This window comes from Phaseolus vulgaris, chromosome 3 (assembly GCF_051622355.1).
Source record: "Phaseolus vulgaris cultivar YP4 chromosome 3, ASM5162235v1, whole genome shotgun sequence".
NCBI lineage: Eukaryota > Viridiplantae > Streptophyta > Magnoliopsida > Fabales > Fabaceae > Phaseolus > Phaseolus vulgaris.
The window spans coordinates 30,916,639-30,938,792 of record NC_143500.1 but is presented as its reverse complement, the minus strand read 5'-3'; the positions used below and the strand labels follow the sequence as shown (position 1 = coordinate 30,938,792).

Here is a 22,154-nt window from a genome sequence, read left to right as displayed (position 1 = left end):
TATTTAAAATATTTTTTGTATACTTAAATGCAAATTGTTATCAGTTTTAATATGAAGGCTTTCATTTATTGGAGTATTGGCCAATTGGACTTGAGTATGGTTGAGGTTAATGTGTTGGTCATTTACAAAAATGGTTTAAGATTTGGTGACTTGGTCTAAGTTTTTTAGTGGTCAATGAATGAGGTGACTAGGAATAATCATAGGTGAAATTTATTTATGACATGAAAAATAAAATTGATTACTTCAAACATTTTGAACAATGTAACATTGGTAACACATACTCACTAATAAATTTGTCAAACCTAAAACATAAATTATAAATATGGTACACAAGTACAAGTTTGATTGGTCCACTATGATAAATGTGTACCGATAATAGTGACATTAGAGAAATTCACCTTGGTGTCCTCCACTGGGGTCACTTTACACAAATCTCATGCACCACCCCCACTCAATAAGCTTAAAATGTCAAAAATTTGTTCAGTGAGCAGAAAGTTGATAGTTGGTCATCACTTATTCCTACACATATCACCACTTATTGTGAGTAACTACATTAATACCGATATTAGATAACTTTTTCTCGGTGTCTTTTATGGAGGTCACTTTACACACACCTCATCCAAGAACAACACAAAGCTCAAGATTTATAAAATTACTTCATTGTGCAGAAACTTGGTAGCAAGTTACCACTTATTCTTAACTAGGTCACCACTTAGTGTGTTTGTCACTAGCTACATTGAAACTGAGATTACAAAACTTGACTTTGATGTCCTCCACTGAGGTCACTTTACACACACCTCATGCACCACCCACTCAAGAACAACAACAAGCTCAGATTTTCAAAAATTTGATCAGTGCGTAGAAACTTGATAGGAGGTCACCACTAGTTGTGACTAACTACATTCACACCGAGATTAGAGAACTTGACCTTGGTATCCTCCACTGATGTCACTTTACACACACCTATGCACCACCCCACCCAAGAACCAAATAAAGCTCAAAATTTCTAAAATTACATCACTGTGCAGAAAAATGGTTGTAAGTCACCATTTATTCTTTGAGATTAGAGAACTTGACCTTGATGTCTTACTTTACACACATCATTGTTATTAATATTAATAATATTATTATAATTACTACTACTATGATTATTATTAATAATATTATTACTACTACTAATAATATTATTATTACTATTATTATTTATATATTATTAATATTATTATTATTGTTACTATTATTACTATTAATATTATTAATAATAATAATAATATAATTATTGTTATAATTATTAATAATAATTTCAATAAGAATAGTAATAATATTATTGATAATAATAAGAAATAAAAAATTTGCAACTGCAGAGAAAAGTAAAACAAAAAGGAAAATAACCTCTTGATGAAAATACAAGCAAATGTTAGAAACTTTTTTCAAAATTAACAAAATCACAAATTTCTACAAATGATTAAATATCAATATTTATTGGCTTCACATTGTGAAAGAAACATTTTCGTAAAAGAAAGGGTCAAAAGAAAATAACACAATACATGAGAAGTTATGGAACATAAAGTAATAGTTGCTTGCTGTGGAAGCTACAACCCTGCCCTGCTTATAAAAGCATCGAAAACAATCTCACAGAGCAAAAGCCAGAGAAAGAAAAGTAGCAACCCTAACATATTGATAGGAAGTATTGAAAATGGCAGGTATTTTTGGGCAAGTGTTTGGGTTCCTTAATGATGTTGGAGAACCTATGCAGACACCACAGCCACGACGACAGTCTCGGAATCCTGGTACTGTTGCTCGTTCTGGCCACCCTGAGGAGGAGCCAAGAGCCTCCTTTAACAACACAGGCACACAGAACATGAGTGGTCTTATAAACAACACTGGTTACACCAAGGGTAATGGCAATGGATCCATCGTCTTTGGTGGCTTTAACTCATCCACAAACTCCTATTAACCCTAAGTTCTGTACCTTCACCCTAAGTGGTGCCTCTACTATTTCCAATAAAATTGAGGTTTTTATACCTCATCTTTATAAAATATATGCATGTCTATTTCTTTTTATCATCTCCTGCAATTTACTAATTCCAGAAAATACCTAATTATGCTTTGGGAGGAATTTGGGAAATCATGGAGGAGGGAAACTAAAGAGAGAAAATTAATAGTAAAATTAATATAATGTGAAAATGAATTGAAATAATAATTAAGAAGAAGCAAAACAAAAAACATTCAGCATTTCAAATGAATGGATGAATTAGTAAAGAAGTTATAAATAAATATATTTGTGTCTCTCTTTGCAGTAATAATGAGTCGATTTGATGAAGTTTGAAATCAATATCGTGTTTTAAAATTAAGAACAATATTGATGATGGATATTGAGCATGTGCAGTCTAAGGTCATTTAATTATTTAAACTTTAAAAATGGTTTTGTACTTCTTTATACACACACTTTCATGATAGATAAACGCAGTTTTGCCAAATTCTGTTCCCAACTAGCCTTGAAAGTTATCATCTAGCATCTGGTGCTCTCTGTTCCCGAAATTCTTTTTCCTAGACACTTAATACATTAGCTTTTAGGGTAAATTCAAATTAATTCATACATAAACTATAATTTATATAATTTCTTCAACTTAAACTAATTTTAACAATTTTTTTTTATCTTTTATTATTTCCTCAACTTTCCCTTATATTAGTTAATGTGTGTGTTGTGTTAATATATATATATATATATATAACAGTAATCATCAAACAATTGTATACTAAATAGAAATGTAAATCTATATATGATAAAGTCGTCAATATATCATTATTTCAATTAGACATTGTATTTGATTTCAAAAGGAAAAGTTGAAAGTTGAACGGAGTTTAAACTCTTTTCACCACAAATAAAAATAGATTATCTAATAGATCATCTAATTATATCGTTTAGTCAAACCGTCTAATCGAGTCAAGATAAAATAAATAACATACAAGAAATTATTCTGATTCATTCAAACTTGGGTTACATCTGACCATTTAAGTCAACTGCTTAAGTGTTTCCACTAATCAATACACTTGGTTACAATGAGTATTCACTTCTCCAAGTTACAATGATTATTCTCACATCTCCAAGTTACAATGAGTATTCTCACATCTCTAGATTACAACGAGTATTCACTTCTATGGGTTACAACGAGTATTCACACTTCTACAAGTTACAACGAGTATTTACACTTCTGTAGGTTAACCTCCATTTAAGATTAAGAACTCTAAAATAAAACAAAAAAAAAACTCTCAAAAGAGAGCACAAAAAATAACTCATACGGGTATAACTTCACAATGTCAAGAATTTCAATAGTTTAGCAATCAACTTAAAATATTATACACCTTAACAGCTTGACTAGACACTCACTCTAACTCTTGTATTTATAGTTTTTGTTGTTTGTCTTGTCTTTTTTTTTTCTTCACCTTCAATTCGTTTATGTAATTTCTCAAATATGTCTTTTGATACTTGAATTAGTTAAATTTAAATTTTACAATATTTTCATATTTTAATCTTTTGAATGAAAAAGCTTTAATTATTTAATTTATTTTTGTTTAAAATAATTAGAAATATTTGTAATACATCAAAATTGATAAAAATCTGTTTAACTAAAATAATTTTGAAATAAAGATATTTTTGTTTAAAAAAACATTGTGAATATCTCTTTTGTTTCACAAAACTTGTAAATAAAATATTTTGTTTTCATATATTATGTTATTTTAGTTAAACATGTTTTAGTAAGTATATGTATTCTGAATTCGTTTTTCACAATCAACTCTTTTAAACAAAATTTTTAAACAAAATTTGTTCCTTAGACCGTATATCATGAACAATATATCAGACTATGTGTTATGAATAAAGGTTGTAGACGTTTAGAAGGTCTATTGTATCTTGAAACTATAAAAAAAAATATTATTAGATAATCCATATCACAAATAAAACATTCAGTTTAAATTCTATTATTCAATTAATAAGTTTTATTAGACCGTCAATCATGAACACATTTTGTAGACGCTCATAAATTCTATTATGTACTGCAACCTTATAAAATATTAGGGGTGAGCATGGATTGGATTTTCCAAAATCCAATCTAAATCCAAATAAGTGGATTGGATATAAAATCCATATCCACTTTAACTAGATCAAATATATTTGGATTTTTTTAAAATCCATTTAAAGAGGATTGAATCCAGATTAAATCCACTTTGTTAATTATATTAAATCCACTTTGTCAATTACATTAAATCCATTTTGATATGGATAAAGACTAACTTGGCTCGAACTGGGCCTAAGCCGACTCAACCTGAACACAGACCAACTCGGCTCTACATCGGCCCCAACCTAGACGACTCGACATTGGTCCGGGCCCGGACGACTCGACATCGATCCAGGCCCAGACGACTCGACATCGGCTTGAGCCCAGACAACTCAACAGCGGCCCCGACCCGGACGACTTGACATCGGCCCGGGCCCGAACGACTATACATCGGCTCAGCCCGAACGACTCGACATCAGCCTGGGCCCAAACAACTCGACATCAGCCTCGTCCGAACGACTCGACATCAGCCCGGGCCCGATTGGCTCAAAATCGGCCCGAGCCTGGTCGGCACGACAGTGGCCCAGGCCCGCTCACCTCAACATTGGCCTGGGCCCGCTCGCCTCGACATCGGCCCGGGCCCCCTCGACTCGACATCGGCCCGGGCCCACACAACTCAACATTGGCCCAGGCCCAGTTTGCTTGACATCGGCCCGGGCCCGGTCGGCTCGACATCTGCCCGGGTCCACTCTCCTCGACATCTGCCCGGGCCCGCTCGCCTCGACATCGGCCCGGGCCCGCTCGCCTCGACATCGGCCCGGGCCCGCTCGCCTCGACATCGGCCCGGGACCGCTCGCCTCGACATCGGCCTAGGCCCGCTCACCTCGACATCGGCCTAGGCCCGCTCAACTCGAAATCGGCCCAGGCCAGTTTGCTTGACATCTGACCGAGCCCGGTCGCCTCGACATCGGCCCAGGCCCAGTCGTCTCGACATCTGCCCGGGCCCACTCGCCTCGAAATCGAGCCAGTCTCGCTCGCCTCGAAATCAGCCTGGGCCCGCTCGACTTGACATCGAGCCGGGCCCAGTTGACTCGACATCGGCCCGGGTCCAGTCAGCTTAAAATCGACCTGGGCCCGCCCGACTCGACAATTGCCTGGGCCCGCTCGACTCTACATCGGCCCGGACCCGCTCGACTCGACATCTACCCGGGCCCAGTTTGCTTGACATCGGCCCGGGGTCGGTCGGCTCAACATCAGCCCAGGCCCGGTCGGCTCGACATCTGCCCGGGCCCACTCGCCTCGAAATCGATCCAGTCTCGCTCGCCTCGAAATCAGCCTGGGCTCGCTCGACTTAACATCGACCCGGGGCCAGTTGACTCGACATCGGCCCGGGTCCGGTCAGCTTAAAATCGACCCGGGCCCGCTCGACTCGACATCGGCCCGGGCCCGCTCGACTCGACATCGGCCCGGGCCCGCTCGACTCGACATCGGCCCGGGCCCGCTCGACTCGACATCTACCCGGGCCCAGTTTGCTTGACATCGGCCCGGGGTCGGTCGGCTCAACATCGGCCCGGGCCCGGTCGGCTCGACATCTGCCCGGGCCCGCTCGCCTCGAAATCGGCATGGGCCCGCTCGCCTCGACATCTGTCCGGTCCCGATCGTCTCAACATCGACCAGACCCGCTCACTTCGACATCGATTTGGATTCGCTCGGCTCGACATCGGCCTGGGCCTAAATGACTCAAAATCGGCCCGAGCCCGCACGACTAAACATCAGCCCGGGCTCGCACGACTCAACATTGGCCCAAGCTCGAATGACTAGATATCGGCCCTGGCCCCCTCGGCTCGACATCAGCTTGGACCCGCTTGGCTCGACATCAGTCCGGACCCGCTCGGCTTGACATCAGTCCGGGCCCATTCAGCTCGACGTGGACTTGGGTCAACTTTGCTCAACCTGCGCCTGAATTGTCTTGGCTCAACCTGGATCGGGCCAAGTCAAAATCCAACCCAAAATACAAATTGGATAATCCAAAAATGTATCCAATCCATATCTAATCCATATCCAATTAAATGGATTGGATTTAAAATCCAAATATATGGATTTGGATTTGAAATAAATCCATTTAAATGGATCAAAACTAATATGGATTTGGATAATTATGGATTGGATCAAAACATTCAAAATATAAATAAATCATTTAGATTATTTTTATTATCATCAAAACATAAACTCCTTGTATAATTTTTTAATCATTATACCGTCAAGTGAGTCATAGATCGTCTAGTATCTTAGTAGACAATTTATAGAATCTTAAATCATATAGGTTCTAAAAAAAATACTAATATCATATTGTAAGTGTTATATGTATAACCCATTTAAATTTCATAATAATATTTTTTTATTATTTTATTTTCTAATTCACTTTAGTATAAACTTTTATTATTAAAATAAGGTTGATATATTTTTTATAAGAAAGTTGGTTGATTGTAAATGTATATTTTGATTAGAGAAGTTTGAGGGAAATAAAAAGAATTAACTCATAACAGCTATTAACTACCAAAAACCTAACAAATATGCAAAAGGTAAAACCCAGTATGTCAATATGTTGACACAAAGCTATCTGTAAACTGTCATACATGAAACTAAAAACAATATATGTAAAATGTCCAAATACAATATTCATGATACTCAAATAACTATTATATTAGTACAATTATGTGATATGGTTCATGGACATTCATACATTTCAAATTTTCATTTTCTATTTTTGTATTTATTATATCATATCATGTATTATTAAGATGGTATCGTATAGTCATTTATAACATATTCTAAGTCTATTAACACCACTTTTAATTCCACGTTTTGTTATAAAAGTTTTTGTCTCTTTGATAAGTTTAATCCTTTAGAACATATACCACTCTGGTGGTGATCACAAACTTAGATATATGAGAATATTGTAACCCCACAAGATACTTACTAGCTTTGCATTGAAGCTATACTTATCACTATCATGTGGCCAATTAGAGAAGGAAAACAAGAGTAGTGCTACCTATCATCATATTCTCTTCATGCATCTATAAAATGGTGAGATCCTTCAACACCATGCATAGCAACTGAGGAAAACCCAAAACAAAGTTTCATCTATACTTCATAATGGCAGGTTTTGTAAGAGGGTTTGCAGACATGATGGATGGAGGTGACAGCAACAGAGGTAGGGCTTCTTATCCTCAATGGAATCCCAACATGAACAGTGCTCCAGTTCCTCCTGCATCTGACCTTCTCAATGGAGACAATCAAAAGCTATTTGGGGTTACCAACAACACCAACGTAAAAGTGAAGGGTGATGGTAATGGTGCATTCACCCTTGGAAACTTCAAATGAAAACACCACTGTTTACCCAACAATAAGTCCTTCTATTAAGTGTTAAACAAGTTTTTTATATTTTTAAAATTAGTTCATATTAAAATTAATATCTCAAAAAAAATTAGTTGAATATAAAAATACTGAAAAAAAATTAGAGATATTGATTTTAATATGTCTAGTTTCAATATAAAAACTTATTTAACTCTATTAATAAAGTATAATATAACAAGGGCATGTTCATGTAATAAAATTTCAGGTTGCTTAATAATATTGTCAACGGCTTATAACAAGTTAACCCAAGTTACTATAACATTATAAGAAATCACTTGCCACATGTTTTATATTTTCATACCTATTTAGAAATTTTTACATAGTTCGACTTACCAAGTTATTAAACCTCTCATATAAATTAGATCTCACGTATATAAATAATGCTAATTTAACCCTTGAAATTTGAAGTTGTCAATTTTTGTCATCCCTCCTTCCATCCATGTGAGTTTAGCTGCATTAACTTCTAATTAGGCCACACTCTTGAGAAAGTGTGATAGAGAAAACAATTATAATCCTCCCACTTGATGGGAGAGCAATTGAACAAAGAAATATAAAATTAGAAAATAATTTTTTTAATAAAAAAGCTAAATGAAACCTAAATTAAAGTTAAAAAAGAATAAATATTAGTTTCCTCTACATAAGTAAAAGTAAAACGATTGAACAAATAATTGGGTTAAATATGTTTTTTTTTCTATGTATTATAGCACGAAACTGATTTTTTTTTCCTGGTTTAAATTTACATTATCCAGTTGTTTGTATTATGCAATAAATTTTTCTATTTATGAAATTTGTTCAATTTGAAGTTCTATTTCACTAACTCATTAAAATAAGTTATAATATGCATTAGTTTACTGTCAAAACAATAAATTTTGAAAAGAAGTAACAATCTTTGAAAAAAAACTAATAATCATATTTCACATATTATACTACAAGATTTGGATAATCTAACATTTAAACCATGAGAAAAATCAATTTTGTGTTATAATATAAGATAAAATATATTTAATCCAAAATAATTTTAGGTATAGAAAATGCAGGAAACTTCTAATTTAACTTACATTATTTATTGGGTGGTTATGTTACTTGTTTAATATGTTATGCATTCCATTTAAATTCGTATATTTAATGGAAAAAAGGAGGAAAAAATAGGAATCATTAGAATAAACACATTAGAATAAAAGAAAATTAAACATTTATTAAAAAAACTCTTGAAAAACTAAAACATATTCATAAATTCAAAAATTAGCCTTACTTAGATCAACTAGAAAACCTTTTTTAATAAATTATAAATTTTACAGAAATAAAATAAAGAACTTAAAAAGTTATACGCCCTTTCAAGAAGTCCCGAAAAAAAAAATCTAATGTCTCCTGTACAATATAATGAAATATTTTTATTTTTATTTTTATTTTGCCTCCATTCTATAACATTATTTTCTAAATAGGAGTGAGAACAACTTATTTATCCACCCTTCATATTTTTCATTCGATTAAGCTCATCTAATTTATTTATTACAAAAATATAAAAAAAAATAGTGGAAATTCATCTAATTATTTTATAATAAATAGTTAATGACTCATCTATTATTTCTTAAAATCTAATGTACTTTTTTATTAATACTTAGCAGATCCGGCTGTGTTTTTTTCATAATAAAGTCTTCTTAAATGTATCTTATTGATCAAAATGGATTCTGTATTTGGTTTATCTAGTTAATTATTTTGTAAACTTACTATTTTTTTATAAATATATTTTTCAGACAGCTTCGAACTAAATAATTTTCATTTAAGTTCATTCATTCATTAATATTTTTTCTATTTATTATAATTCATTGTTTATGCATTAACATATAACAAAATGAATTTAGAAATAAAAAATGGCAAAAATTAAGAATTAAGTACAATAAAATTAAAATTTTAGGTGTCTTTATAGAGTAAAGCATAAGAATTAATTAAAACAAAAGTTAAAGTTCAATATAATCTGTAAATGAGATAAAAATGTATCAATTTTGGTCACTCCTAATTTTAAATCATCCAAATCATAAAACATTATCATTTTGTTTCAACCTATTTCATATTCCTTTCAATCAATCCAAACATGAAGTTCATGACAACTTTTTGTTAGACTTTGTTTTTTTATCATTGGATTACCCTTGCATAAATGTTTTGGAGCTCGAATAAACTAAATGCAAATTTCATTCATAACCCAGAGTTGATTAAGGAATTTAAGTGTGAGAAGAACTACTAATTGTGAACGTTTTCACATAAGTCAAGTTTTATATACAAAAAAGTTTCTCACCTATCCAAGAACGATGAATTTGATATGCTAAACTCCCCAATGTTGAATATGAAGAGTTCTAGTCTCTCCAACGGTTGCCACAAGTTGGGTTGCAGCAAACAAAATTGAGTGCCGAGCCTTCTTCCCCTTTGGCCGTTGCCTACATACATTCAGAAATTTCAGAACACCCCCAATTAACTAAACATGGTTTCTTGATGAATTTCAAATCACAGATTAAGATAAGCAGATGATTTTTTTGGTTACGAATATTGGAAACAAAAGGTTTATCCTAACATGTGATCAGACATTCATTATTCTTGAACATGCGACTGAAATTTTAAATTGCAATGAAAAGTGTATTATCTTCAATGTTACATCAAAAGATCAAAACATTTCAATGAACTTCTTTCGCCTACACATCATATATGTATTAATATTTGTGAGTAGATGGCATGTTAGAATTAAATGGCTTAAGTAATTTATGAATATTTACAAATAATAGGAGTCGCCTCATTGGGGTTCTCTGTCCAGTGTTCAGTTAAGATAACTAATTTCATTATTGGGTAAAAATTATTCTGAGAAATTTGGTCATGATATTGCATCTTCTGATTTCAGCAATGAAACTTTTAAAAACTATAAATGGCAAAACCTGCGATACGCATTTCAGCAATGGACCTATATTATGAATCATAGATCACTAACAAGCTATGCTGACAACGAGTCAAGCTTCCCAAAACTAAAGAAATTACAGAGATTGGACAGTGAAGGAAGAAACAAGGAGGCTCTCGATAATATTCTATTACATTGATATAATATATAATGATGCTGCACATGTGATACAAATACTAATCCAGCAGTCCTATTTACTTGTACTGACAACTAAGTATTAGTGTAATATGACTTATATAAGCTTTCTCAATCAGATGAATAATTGATTCAACAATGTTTTAAACATCTCTTAAAGACGTGCTAAGCTATTGTAAAATACTGGATATATTCTAACCATCTCTCAAACTTAAGTTTATTTACAGACCTTTAAATAATGTTATGGATTTGATGATTTTATTCCCTTTGAACAAATGCTCTCTTGGTAAGATTCAAAATATAAATTTATTTGAACACAAAAAAAAGTAAATCCAACCTTGTTACAAATAAACATGATACAAAAGTTTTAAAAACTCCTAAAAATGCAACCGGAAAAAATCCTAACAATAATTATCTCCTTGTACCAAAGTTAGAAAGACGACCCGAGGAGAGGCAAATACACAGGATGGCCACACGGGGTAAAAAACGTAACACAGATAGATGGAACAATGGATGTCCCAAAGAACTACCCATAAAGTTGCATGACCAAGGAGGAAGAGACATCACTGCTAGGATGAACAGTGGCCTTTGAAAATATGCACAGTGGAAATCCTAATCATGTGGAATTAACATTCTACTCATAAGCATGAAAATAGATCTTCTCTTCCACAGTCAGTAAGACTTAACCTTGAAAAAAACAGCCTCTCCATGGTTGCATTGAGAGCAGCGAACAGACTTGGTGCGAGGGAGTGTTGGATCTGCAGCTACATTTTCCAGCTCTCGAGTGCGCCTTTGAACAGAATGATGTATCTTATTTCTATAGACAACATTATTATCTGCAATCTCCTGCTCAAAAGAGAAAAACTGATCACACAGGCATATCCATACTTAACTGATAACATCATAACTGTATGTGGTCCCTCAAAATAAGTATTTACATAGTAGTTGAATCGAGATGCAAAAGATCTATTTTTCAAATTGTGAATTGAACCTTACTGTGAATTACAGAATTCACCATCAACAATAAAACTTAAAATATAAAACTAACAAATACTTATAAAAGCACACATTCATATTCAATGACTAAAATTCATAAATGAGCACTTCAACATAAAGAAATACAAGTCAATTGTCAGTGAAAACAAGAAAAACTCGTTGACACATTAAATCGGTATGGGAAGCTTTCCTTAGGACCTAACAGAAAAATAGAAGAAATGTCAATCCTATTAGTGATTCCTAAATTCAATTTCCAGTTTGAAGGCATTATGTTAAGACTTAAGCTCAATAGGAGATCTATACCAAAAAAACTAGTCTATTAGTTGGAAGAATTTGAAACTTAAGATGTGGATTCCAATAACTGTCACCCCTTTAAGGGCAAAGGTCCACAGAAACTTTTCCACCTTTGTGAAAACTAACTCGGTGTAGTCCTTTTCTCTTAGATAGCTTCACTCTCTCCAGTATTTAGTTTGCACCTTAATCCAATTTATAGGAAGCAATTCTCGTAGTATATTATCTCTTAACAAAAGTACCAATTATTAGGACTTAAGTACAGAAAAGAGAGTCCAACCCAAGAGACTAGTTCATTAGGCTAGAGAACTTCAAGGCTTAATTATCAAGGCAATTAGCTTATCTTTCTCAATGTGGGACTCCTAAGAGCATAAAAAATTTTAAGGTTTGAGGACATCTTCTAAAGCAACAATATGATACTGATTTCATTCCCAAACTACGGGATTATCATTCACTAGTAGAACTAGTTAGGGTTTAAGAAAAACGAATCGCAACATGGACTCGCTTGGAAAGATTGACGAAGAAATTAGGAATGTAAAGAAAGAGAGATAGAAGAACCTCATGATTGCAGTAGCGGCAAGCGTGGAGAAGAACCTTGTTCTCCTTGTCCTCTGTAGGGTACAGAACATTGTTGCTGCGAAATGGAGAAGAAAAGACGAAGAAGCATTAATAACCAAAAAACATATGTATAACAAAATTCACATCTAGTGGGAACAGGGAAAAATGGTAACAACCATCTGCGACAAAATCTCAGTGTACTCATCTTACAATCATCCAAATTCAGGGAAGAAGAAAAAGGTTCAACTTCAACCCTTTGTGTTATAAGAACTATATTATTTATTTTATACATGGTATTCGTATTTTTTTTATTTTATTATAAATATGTGTATATGTATTTTTAATTTTATTATAAATATTTATTTATATTTTAAAATATTATAATATTTTAATATATGTATAAAATACATTATATGTGAAGAAGATGAAAGAATTAGAACAAAATTAGATAAAAATTGAATTTAAACCCAGTAAAAGAATAGTTTTTGCAAAAATTAATCAAAATATAGAAAATGAAATAAGAATAAGAATGTGTATTTGAAAAAAAAAAGTGAAAATGAGAATGTGCATTCAAAAAATGAAGGAAGAAAAGAAAGTAAAAATTTGAATAAGTTATTTAAAAGATATTGTAACTGGTAATTTTAAGAGAAAGAAAAATTATTAAAATAATAAGAAAAATTATTAAATTAATATTTTTTATTTTTTCAGGATAAAATTAGAAAAAAAAAATATTAAACTCATGTACTAAACTAATTGTATTTCTTCAGGATAAAATTAAAAAATATATATATACACACAAAAAAATGGTTACAATAAGAATCTCGTTATATATTATTATAGATATTACATATAAACTAAAAAAAGACTGATTATTAATTAAAATTTGAAATTTATTTTAGTCTAATGATTAAAGTATAAAAATGAATAAGTAATTATACAAAGTCAAACTATTGTGTATGGTCAATTTTATTTTTTAATTAGTTTTGATAAACTAAAGATACTATATAACAAGAAATTTATACAATATATATAAACTTTGAAACAACGACCAACATTTAAACCATAAAGAATAACAAAAATGTCTAAGATTTGAATATTGATAGTTTGTTTTAATTCAAAGTTTGAAAATATTTTTTTACACAGAAAATTAACATGTTTATTATATAAACAATTATTAAATGCATATTTACTAATAAAATAATATTCCATGAAGTAACCATTATTCAAACTAAAATAATATTTATAAGTTTAACAAATTTTTAAGTATTCGGTACAGTACCATCTATTGGTTTATATAAATAAAAATTGACCTACTTTCTCACACCAATTTTGACTAATAGATATGTATTGGTGTGATAAATTAAAATTTCAAAATCAGGTGAAATTAGAGGTAGTAAGGTTTATATGATCAACATATGTTATGTGGATTACTTACTTCATCATTTCAGGGGATGAAGTTTAAATATGTTACTCCAGTTTAGGATAAGTCTATTTTTTCTCTAAATTTATAATTAGTCTTTTAATTTTATATTTTGTAAATTTATAATTGGTCTTTTAATTCTATATTTTGAAAAATGTTTGTTTTAGTATCTCTGTAATAAATATTATTAAAAATCAAATTTATATAATTAATAATTACAAATTACTTACATGAGAATTTACTTTTTAAGCAAATAACAAAAGACAAAAAGTTGTTGAAACGGATTGAACGTAATTGCACGAAATTGCAAAACTGTTGAACTGATACATCCATTTTGATTTACTTCAATAATACATATAATAAAATTATAATTACTAGAATTTTTTGGACACATTTTTCCTACTTATCATTTCTCTTTAATAATGATGATCTTTTTTCTTTTATTAAGAGTGATGGTAGTCCTTTAGTTAAATTGATTAAGGTTGATGTGATAACTTTTTCTATTTGGATGATATGACGTATGAGGAATTATGCTCGTTTTCGAGATAAGATTGAGGTTGTTAGGGCTATTTTGGTTATTAAAGATTTAACTTGTCTATTGGGTAATTCGTCTAAAGCTTCAATGAAGAATGATATTTTCAATTTCAATATGCTTAAGTTTTTTGGTATTAGCACTTATATTGGTAAAGTTCTACGTCCTCTCTTCCTGTTAGATGGGAGTTTCCTTCACCCGGCTGGGGTATAATTAACACTGATGGGGCTACTAGGGGATATCCTGGTCTTGCTACTTGTGGAGGTATTTTTCGTGGGAGTGTGGAGGAATTTATTGGACCTTTTAATGCGTTTCTTGAAGTTCAAACTGCTTTGATTGCAGAGTTTTATGGGGTTATACAAGCTATGGAGGAAGCTCAAAAGATGGGGCTTACTAATGTCTGGCTGGGATGTGATTTTGCTTTGGTTTATAATGCGTTTACTGCTAGGACAAATGTTCTTTGGATGCTTCGTAATCGATGAAATATTTGTCTTAATTACTGTGGGAAAATTAGGTTTAGGGTTACTCATATTTTTCGTGAAGGGAATGTGTATGTTGATAAATTGGCTAATTTAGGATTTATTTATAGAGAATATTTTCATTGGTATAATACATGTTCGTCTAGTTTGTTCTTAGAATTCTTTATGAATAGGTATAGTCTACCTATGTATCGTTTTTGTTAACATATGGATTTTGGTCTAGTCCCTCCCTATTTTTGTATTTTCTTTCTTTTTTTCTTTTTTTTAATAATACTTTTTTCATGTGATGGAAAATTATTGTTGTTACTTGAGGTGTCAGCCTAGCTGAGATCTCAAGTTGTAATGTCTAAGAGTCTTGTAAACTGACAACTAATGCAATACTAATGATAAATAATTTAAGACTAATAAAATCTGAATTAATAACCAATATCCTCCGTCTGATTTGGAATAACTTTCATGCCCAACACATCTCTTAACTTGGTGAAAGCATCGATCTTCAATGGCTTAGTGAGAATATTTGCAATCTGATCTTCTAATCTGCAGTATTCCAATTTGATCATGTTCTTCCCAACTTGGTCTTGCAGGAAGTGATATCGAATATCAATGTATTTACTTCTTTGATGAACGCAAGATTAATTGTAGAGACATTGTCAACATAGATCTTGATTGGAACATCTAGATTAAAACCAATTTGAGTCATGATATTGTTGAAACAAACTGATTGACAAGCACTTGTTGCTGCTACATACTCAGCTTCACAAATAGATAATGCAACAATTGATTGTTTCTTTGATGACCACAAGCAAACAGTCTTTCCGATCATAAAACAATAACCACTTGTGCTCTTCCTCTCATTTGAATCTCCACCTCAATCACTGTTTGAGTATCTAAAGATCTCAATCTTCTTAGATGAAGAGTAAAATAGACCAAAAGTTGTAGTACCTTTTATGTAGTGCATAACTCTCTTTACAGCTTGTAAATGAACTTGTCGAGGTGACTCCATGTATCGACAGACCAATCCTATAACATAACATATGTCGGGTCTAGTACACGTGAGATATCTAAGGCTCCCAACAATACTTAAAGTATGTTGCATCTACAGTTCGCTCATCACCTTCCTTCGTAAGCTTAATTCCCGTTTCAATTGGAGTCTTAACTGAGTTTGAATCCTCCATCTTAAACTTCTTTAAAAACTCAACAACAAATTTCCTCTAATGAATGAAGATTCCATCGTCTCCTTGGATGACTTCAATGGCCAAAAAGTAGGACATAAGACCGAGATCAGTCATCTCAAATTCCTTCATCATGATATGCTTGAAGTCACCAATCATTTTAAGATTACTTCTTGTAAAAATCACATCATCAACATAAAGACATAAAATTAGCAAATCTACATAATCATTAGTCTTTACATAAAGATCATGATCTGATGCACACTTTTTGAATCCAGTGGCATGAAAAAACGAATCAATCCTTATGTTCCAAGCTCTTGGTGCCTATTTAAGACCATATAAAGCCTTAGTTAGTTTGTACACCTTCTCCTCTTTGCCAGATTGTATAAAACCCGGCAGTTGCTTTACATAAACTTCTTCATCAAGTGGGTCGTTTAGAAACGCAAACTTGACATCCATTTGGTGAATTTTTCATTGCCTTTGTGCAGTTAAAGCAATGACGAGTTCCATTACCATTAATGGGTGGCTCCGTGATTTCTTATGGGCGCAGGCATCCCAGGTAATTCATTCTTACGGTTCTTCATTATCTGCATATCTCACCGTTTTCATTCGAGCTATAGGAGAAAATATTTCTTCGTAATCATAGTCTTCTCTTTGCTTGAATCCCTTTGCCACCAACCTTGCCTTGTATATATCAATCTCACCATTTGCTTTCATTTTAATCTTGTACACCCACTTCACATCAATTGCTTTGTGTCCTTTTGGAAGATTAGTGAGCTTCCATGTATTGTTTTTCTCAATCACCATCAATTCTTCATTCATAGTCTCTCGCCATTTGGGGTGTTGAATGGCATCTGCAAGTCTCACGGGTTCTGAATCTGCAAGAAAAGCAAAGTGAACCAATTCTCCATTGTCATCAACTTCATCATCAAGATTTAATTCGTAATCTTAAAGGTGTACAGGTTGTCGTTGCTGCCTTCTTGGTCGTTCCATCATAATTGCAATTGGAGCTGCAACTTCAGGTTGAATTACAGCTTCAGGTTGAACTACAGGTGCTTCAAGAGTGACTCCATCTTCCACATCATCGTTCAAAACGTAAATGTATCATTTTTTTGAATCCATTTCAGTTGCTGCATTCCATTGTCATTCCTCATCTTCGACAAATGTAACATCACGACTGACAATCACCTTCTTTGTCATTGGATTGTATAGTTTGTATCCCCATGCTTATATCCAATGAAAATGGTCTTCACTGCCTTATCATCCAACTTCGATCTTGGGGACATGAGCATAAGTAATTGACTCAAATACTTTCAAGTGTTGCACATTGGATTTGAATCCGCTCCATACCTCAATCAAAGTTGTGTTAGGAACACTCCGAGTGGGTGATATGTTTCTCAAATATACCGCACATGTTATGGCCTCAACCCAAAAATAATTTGGCATACCTTTCGCTTTAAGCATGCTCTTCGTCCTGTCTATGATTGTTCTATTCTTTCTCTCGGCAACTTCGTTGTGTTGAGGTGTGTAGGGACATGTTATGTTATGCTGCAACCCAAGTTCTTCACAGTGCCCCTTGAACTCATTAGACTTGGACTCACCCCCTCCATCACTACGCACCATTTTAATTAATCTACCACTATGTCTTTCAACAAATGCTTTAAATATTTTAAAGCAAGGAATACCTCATCCTAGCTTTTCAATAGATAAATCCAAGTTTTCCTTGAAAATTCATCAATAAAGGTTAAAAAATACTTATTACCTCCAATTGATGATATATTCATCGGGACACAAACATCTGTATGAACAAGCTTCAAAGTAAATTTCACACCAAGGCTCCTTAACAAATGGTATCTTGTGATTCTTTCAAAAAATGCAAGCCTCACGCAATTCATCAGGGTGATGAATATGGGGTAAACCATTCACTAAATTTCGATTAGAAAGATTTTCCAAACTCTGAAAATTTAAGTGTCAAAAGCGTAAATGCCACAACCACGATTCATTATTCACTATTGCATTCAAGCACCTGAAATCACCCATATGAAAATCTACTGGAAAAATGCAGTTTTTTGATAAAAAGGTTTTAAGAATCAAATGACATTTTTTATCAAAAATTAAGAATTGATTTTTAACTATGTGCATCACGTAACCCTTTTCGGTCAGCTGTCCCATACTCAAAAAATTACTTTTCATATCAGGTACATAGAAAACATCATAGATGTACATGTGATCACCATTCTTCAATGTGATAAGAATTCACCCTTTTCATGTCACCGAAACGAACCTACCATCACCGAATTTCACTTTTGTGCGAAATGAGTCATCCAAATCTGCAAACAGCTCCTTCTGACCACACATATGATTCATGCAACCTGTATCCAAATACCAAGTCTGGTTGTTTGGAGTTTCATTTGATGTGGTTGTCATTAGTACTGCATAATCCTCTTTATCTTGTCCGTGATTACTATCTTCTGAGCACAATTGGCAGCATGATTATCACCTTTTGATCTGCACTCATTTGCATAATGATCGCGTTTATGGCAGTTATAACACTCCACATTTGATTTATTATACATGTCTCCTCTTCTTCCGCGACCACGTTCTCCGCGCCAAAAGTTATTTGAACTTGGATTGTGATTGGAACCAGTGTTGTTTTGCTCAGCGCCTCCATGATTTTGGCCACCACAACATTTGCTAGAATAGCTACCACCACGTCCCCGTCCTCTGCCTCATGAACTACCGTGTTTATGATAGGAGCTACCAATTGAGGCTTGTGCCTGTAAAGCCTGTTCAATTAGTTTTTCAATCTTATTTTCATTCATTCGCTGCTCATGAGCTCGCAGGGAACTAGATAATAACCTTACTGTCATTGTTGAAATGTCATTGGCCTCTTCAATTGCGGCAACAACATGTTCAAATCTGGGAGTTAAAGACCTCAAAATCTTCTCCACATTTGCCTGCTCCGAATGTGTTTCACCATTGGTCTTCAACTGATTTGTCAAGGCAAAAACTTTATTTATATAGACATCAACCGTCTTTATGGTTTCCATCTGCAGCAGTTCATATTGGTGTCTTAGGGTTTGAAGACGCACTCTTGATCTTGTCATCACCTTTATAATTGGTTGACAAAATGGTTCAAGCCTCACTTGCAGTTGTTGCTCCTTCTATCTGCTCAAATGTCTCGTCATTCATCCCTTGATGGATGAGATACAAAGCATTCTTGTCTTTCTTCTTCTGGTCACGATGCGCTACTCGTTGCGCCTCAGTTGCATTATCAGCTAATACAGACACTCCACTCTCAACGACATCCCATAACTCATGATAATCAAACAAAACTCTCATCTGCACATAATTGCGCGAAATTGCAAAACTGTTGAACTGATACATACATTTGATTTACTTCAATAATATATATAATAAAATTACATTACAATAGAAGCTATAAAATAGGAATACCAACAGTCTGTAAACTGACCATTAATGCAATACCAACGGTAAATAATTTAAGACTAACAAAATATGAATTAATAACCAACATCTTTGTAATAAATATTATTAAAAATAATATTTATATAATTAATAATTACAAATTACTTACATGAGAATTTACTTTTAAGTTTGTATCTTTATCAAAAAGTAATCACATGTTTTGTTTGTTTTTAAAAAATATTTATTTGGACAACATTTAAATATAAGCCAGTTAAATAAACTAAAACATTTTTTTTTCAAATTATAAGAATTAAATAGAGAGATTTTAAATTGGAAAGAATGAAAACACTTAATTAACGTGTGAAGAACTAAAAAGCATATCTAACTTTTTTTTTATCATAGTTCACACAGAGAAAAAAAAATGATGGTAAAGAGATTATTTTAGTGAACTATGAATATAGAGAGAATATGTGCATAACAAAATCAACTAAAATGATATGATAAGATGATTAATAGAAAGATGAGATTAAGAACAAAGTTTTAGGAAGACATAACACTCTTACAAAAAAGTTCAGTAGACTATACCAAGTATCAGGAAAAGAAAGTAGTGTGATGAATAACATGGGTACTTGGATAAAAAAAAATACATGAGAATGGTAATTTGTTTAGAAGAGGGAATAATTTGAGTTAGAGAAATTTTTATTACAAAATCTTATGTCTCAAACATAGCAAGAAAAGATAATATAAATAAAGAGGATAGATAGTGTTGGTGAAGAATATGAAGAGATATGCAAAGTTAGCTAAACCAGAGCTATGGGTACACTAGTTGGATCCTATATTTAAAAGTATGCTCCAAGTTTCTCCCTATGGTGTTATGCTTTACTCAGAGAATGCTTAGAAATAGGTTATCTACCAGAGACAACTTGAAAATGAGGAAGATTTTAAATGCAGAGTCAACCCTGTTATGTCCTTTATGTCTAGAGGTAGAAGAATCCACAAATCATGTTTTGTTCTCTTGTTCTAGAGCCTACAAGGTGTGGAACAAATGCCAAATTTGGTAAATTTCAGTACAACATCACCTACCAAAATGCAGGAATATTTGGACCTGCATAGATTTGGGGAAGGAATTTAAAAAAAAAAAAAAAAACAACTTAGTGGAAACTTTTGTGATATGCAACAATTTGAAATTTATGGAGAGAGCATAACGTATTTCAAAATTGTGTGTTTGCTGAAATGGTGTAAAAAATTTGGTTGTTGGTCATGGTGTAATAAGGTGAATTGAAAATTTTGTTTCCCTTTTATTCAATGGATATACTGCACAAGATCATGCCTCTGAAGTTAGCTTTGCCTCAACAAGAGGGTGTAAGACTAGTATGAAGCTGAAAGGATGTAGCAGAGGTGATGAAATGAGTTTATAGACAGGTTTAGAAATACAGGTTCACTAAACAATGTTGTGATAAGGTTTTTGTTTTGTTGCAGTAATCTACACATTCAAGTGAAGCTTTTAATTTTAATTTTAATTTTTAAAATTTATATTAAATTATTTATAATTATTTTAAATTTATTATATCTATCAAATCACTAACAAACTTTCAATTCTCTTTTTCTTAATTCAAACCACTTTCCACTCTTTTTTTTTCACTCCCTTAAATCTTTTTTTTTCACTCCCTTAAATCCATCCTTTAATACAAAGGAAGCATAAGGATTGATTTTTTAGATGATATAAAGTGAATGATAGATTGACTTTGAGGAGGGTTTAATGGTTACCTAGTATTTATGTTATCCAATTCACTAATATAACATAACCATTTTTTATATCTTCATTTACTTTTTTCTATTATATAAGAGAGTGGACATCCCTATATCATTATAAATACGATTCTTTTATTGATAAAAAAAGATTTTTGGTACAGTTTAGCAACAAAAAGATATTTATAAGAAACAATTTTAATGATCATACAAGTGAATTGCGTACTTGATGACGTCTAATTGCTAGCTGAGTAGTGTTTGAGCTCTAATTAAAACACAACCATTTAAAAGAAATAGTTAATGCCCCAACATAACTTCAGTTAAATCATAGCTCTGCATGACCCAAAACGCTAACACACATCACAAGCTTCCGGAGATAAAAAGATCCACAAAAAAGTAGGTAACATAACAATACTAACTACAATTGACAATGGAACAAAACAGAAGATATCCACCTGATGCATGAAAACCAAGCGCTAGCTGGGTTAATATTATGCCAACAGATTAAGCAATAAGCTCAAGGTCAATTAGTTTGCCATAGGCAAGAAGATGCAGGAAAATACCTCCAGAGATAGAGAAGATGCAAGAACCAACTCAGTAACGAAAGCCTCAAAATTAAACAAGAATTTAGCTTTATATGAGCATCGGAGTATGACAACATTTGAAACTTGAATCAATTGCAAAAACCATCCATGTTCTTAAGCATCTCAATATAAAATAGATCACATCCACAATTTTATCACTTACATCACAGTTAAGCATGATCCTTGACACAGACAAACCACAGGATTCCGGAGATAGGAAGATCCATCAACAAAAGTTGGTAACAAGACAAACTACAATTGAATGTAAAACAAAAAATTAGGGATCCACCACAAGCATGAAAACTAAAAGCTTCTTTGTTCATAGTTAGGGGTGTTAAAGAGGTCTAGATACCCGAAAGCCCTCAGAGTTAGCCAATGTGCAAGAATCTGTAA

At 33.0% G+C, this 22,154-nt stretch overlaps 1 protein-coding gene across 1 annotated transcript; it reads right to left on the bottom strand.

Annotated features, from left to right (window-relative positions):
- Positions 1 to 9,647: 9,647 nt before the first annotated feature.
- LOC137807003 (DNA-directed RNA polymerases II, IV and V subunit 9A) lies at positions 9,648 to 12,621 on the bottom strand. Its single transcript, XM_068607415.2, has 4 exons — positions 12,573 to 12,621; positions 12,397 to 12,472; positions 11,239 to 11,397; positions 9,648 to 9,907 (listed from the first exon to the last, which is right to left on the bottom strand). Exons 1-4 carry the CDS (start codon positions 12,599 to 12,601, stop codon positions 9,827 to 9,829), a joined length of 345 nt encoding a protein of 114 aa, XP_068463516.1. The 5' UTR covers positions 12,602 to 12,621; the 3' UTR covers positions 9,648 to 9,826.
- Positions 12,622 to 22,154: the final 9,533 nt, after the last annotated feature.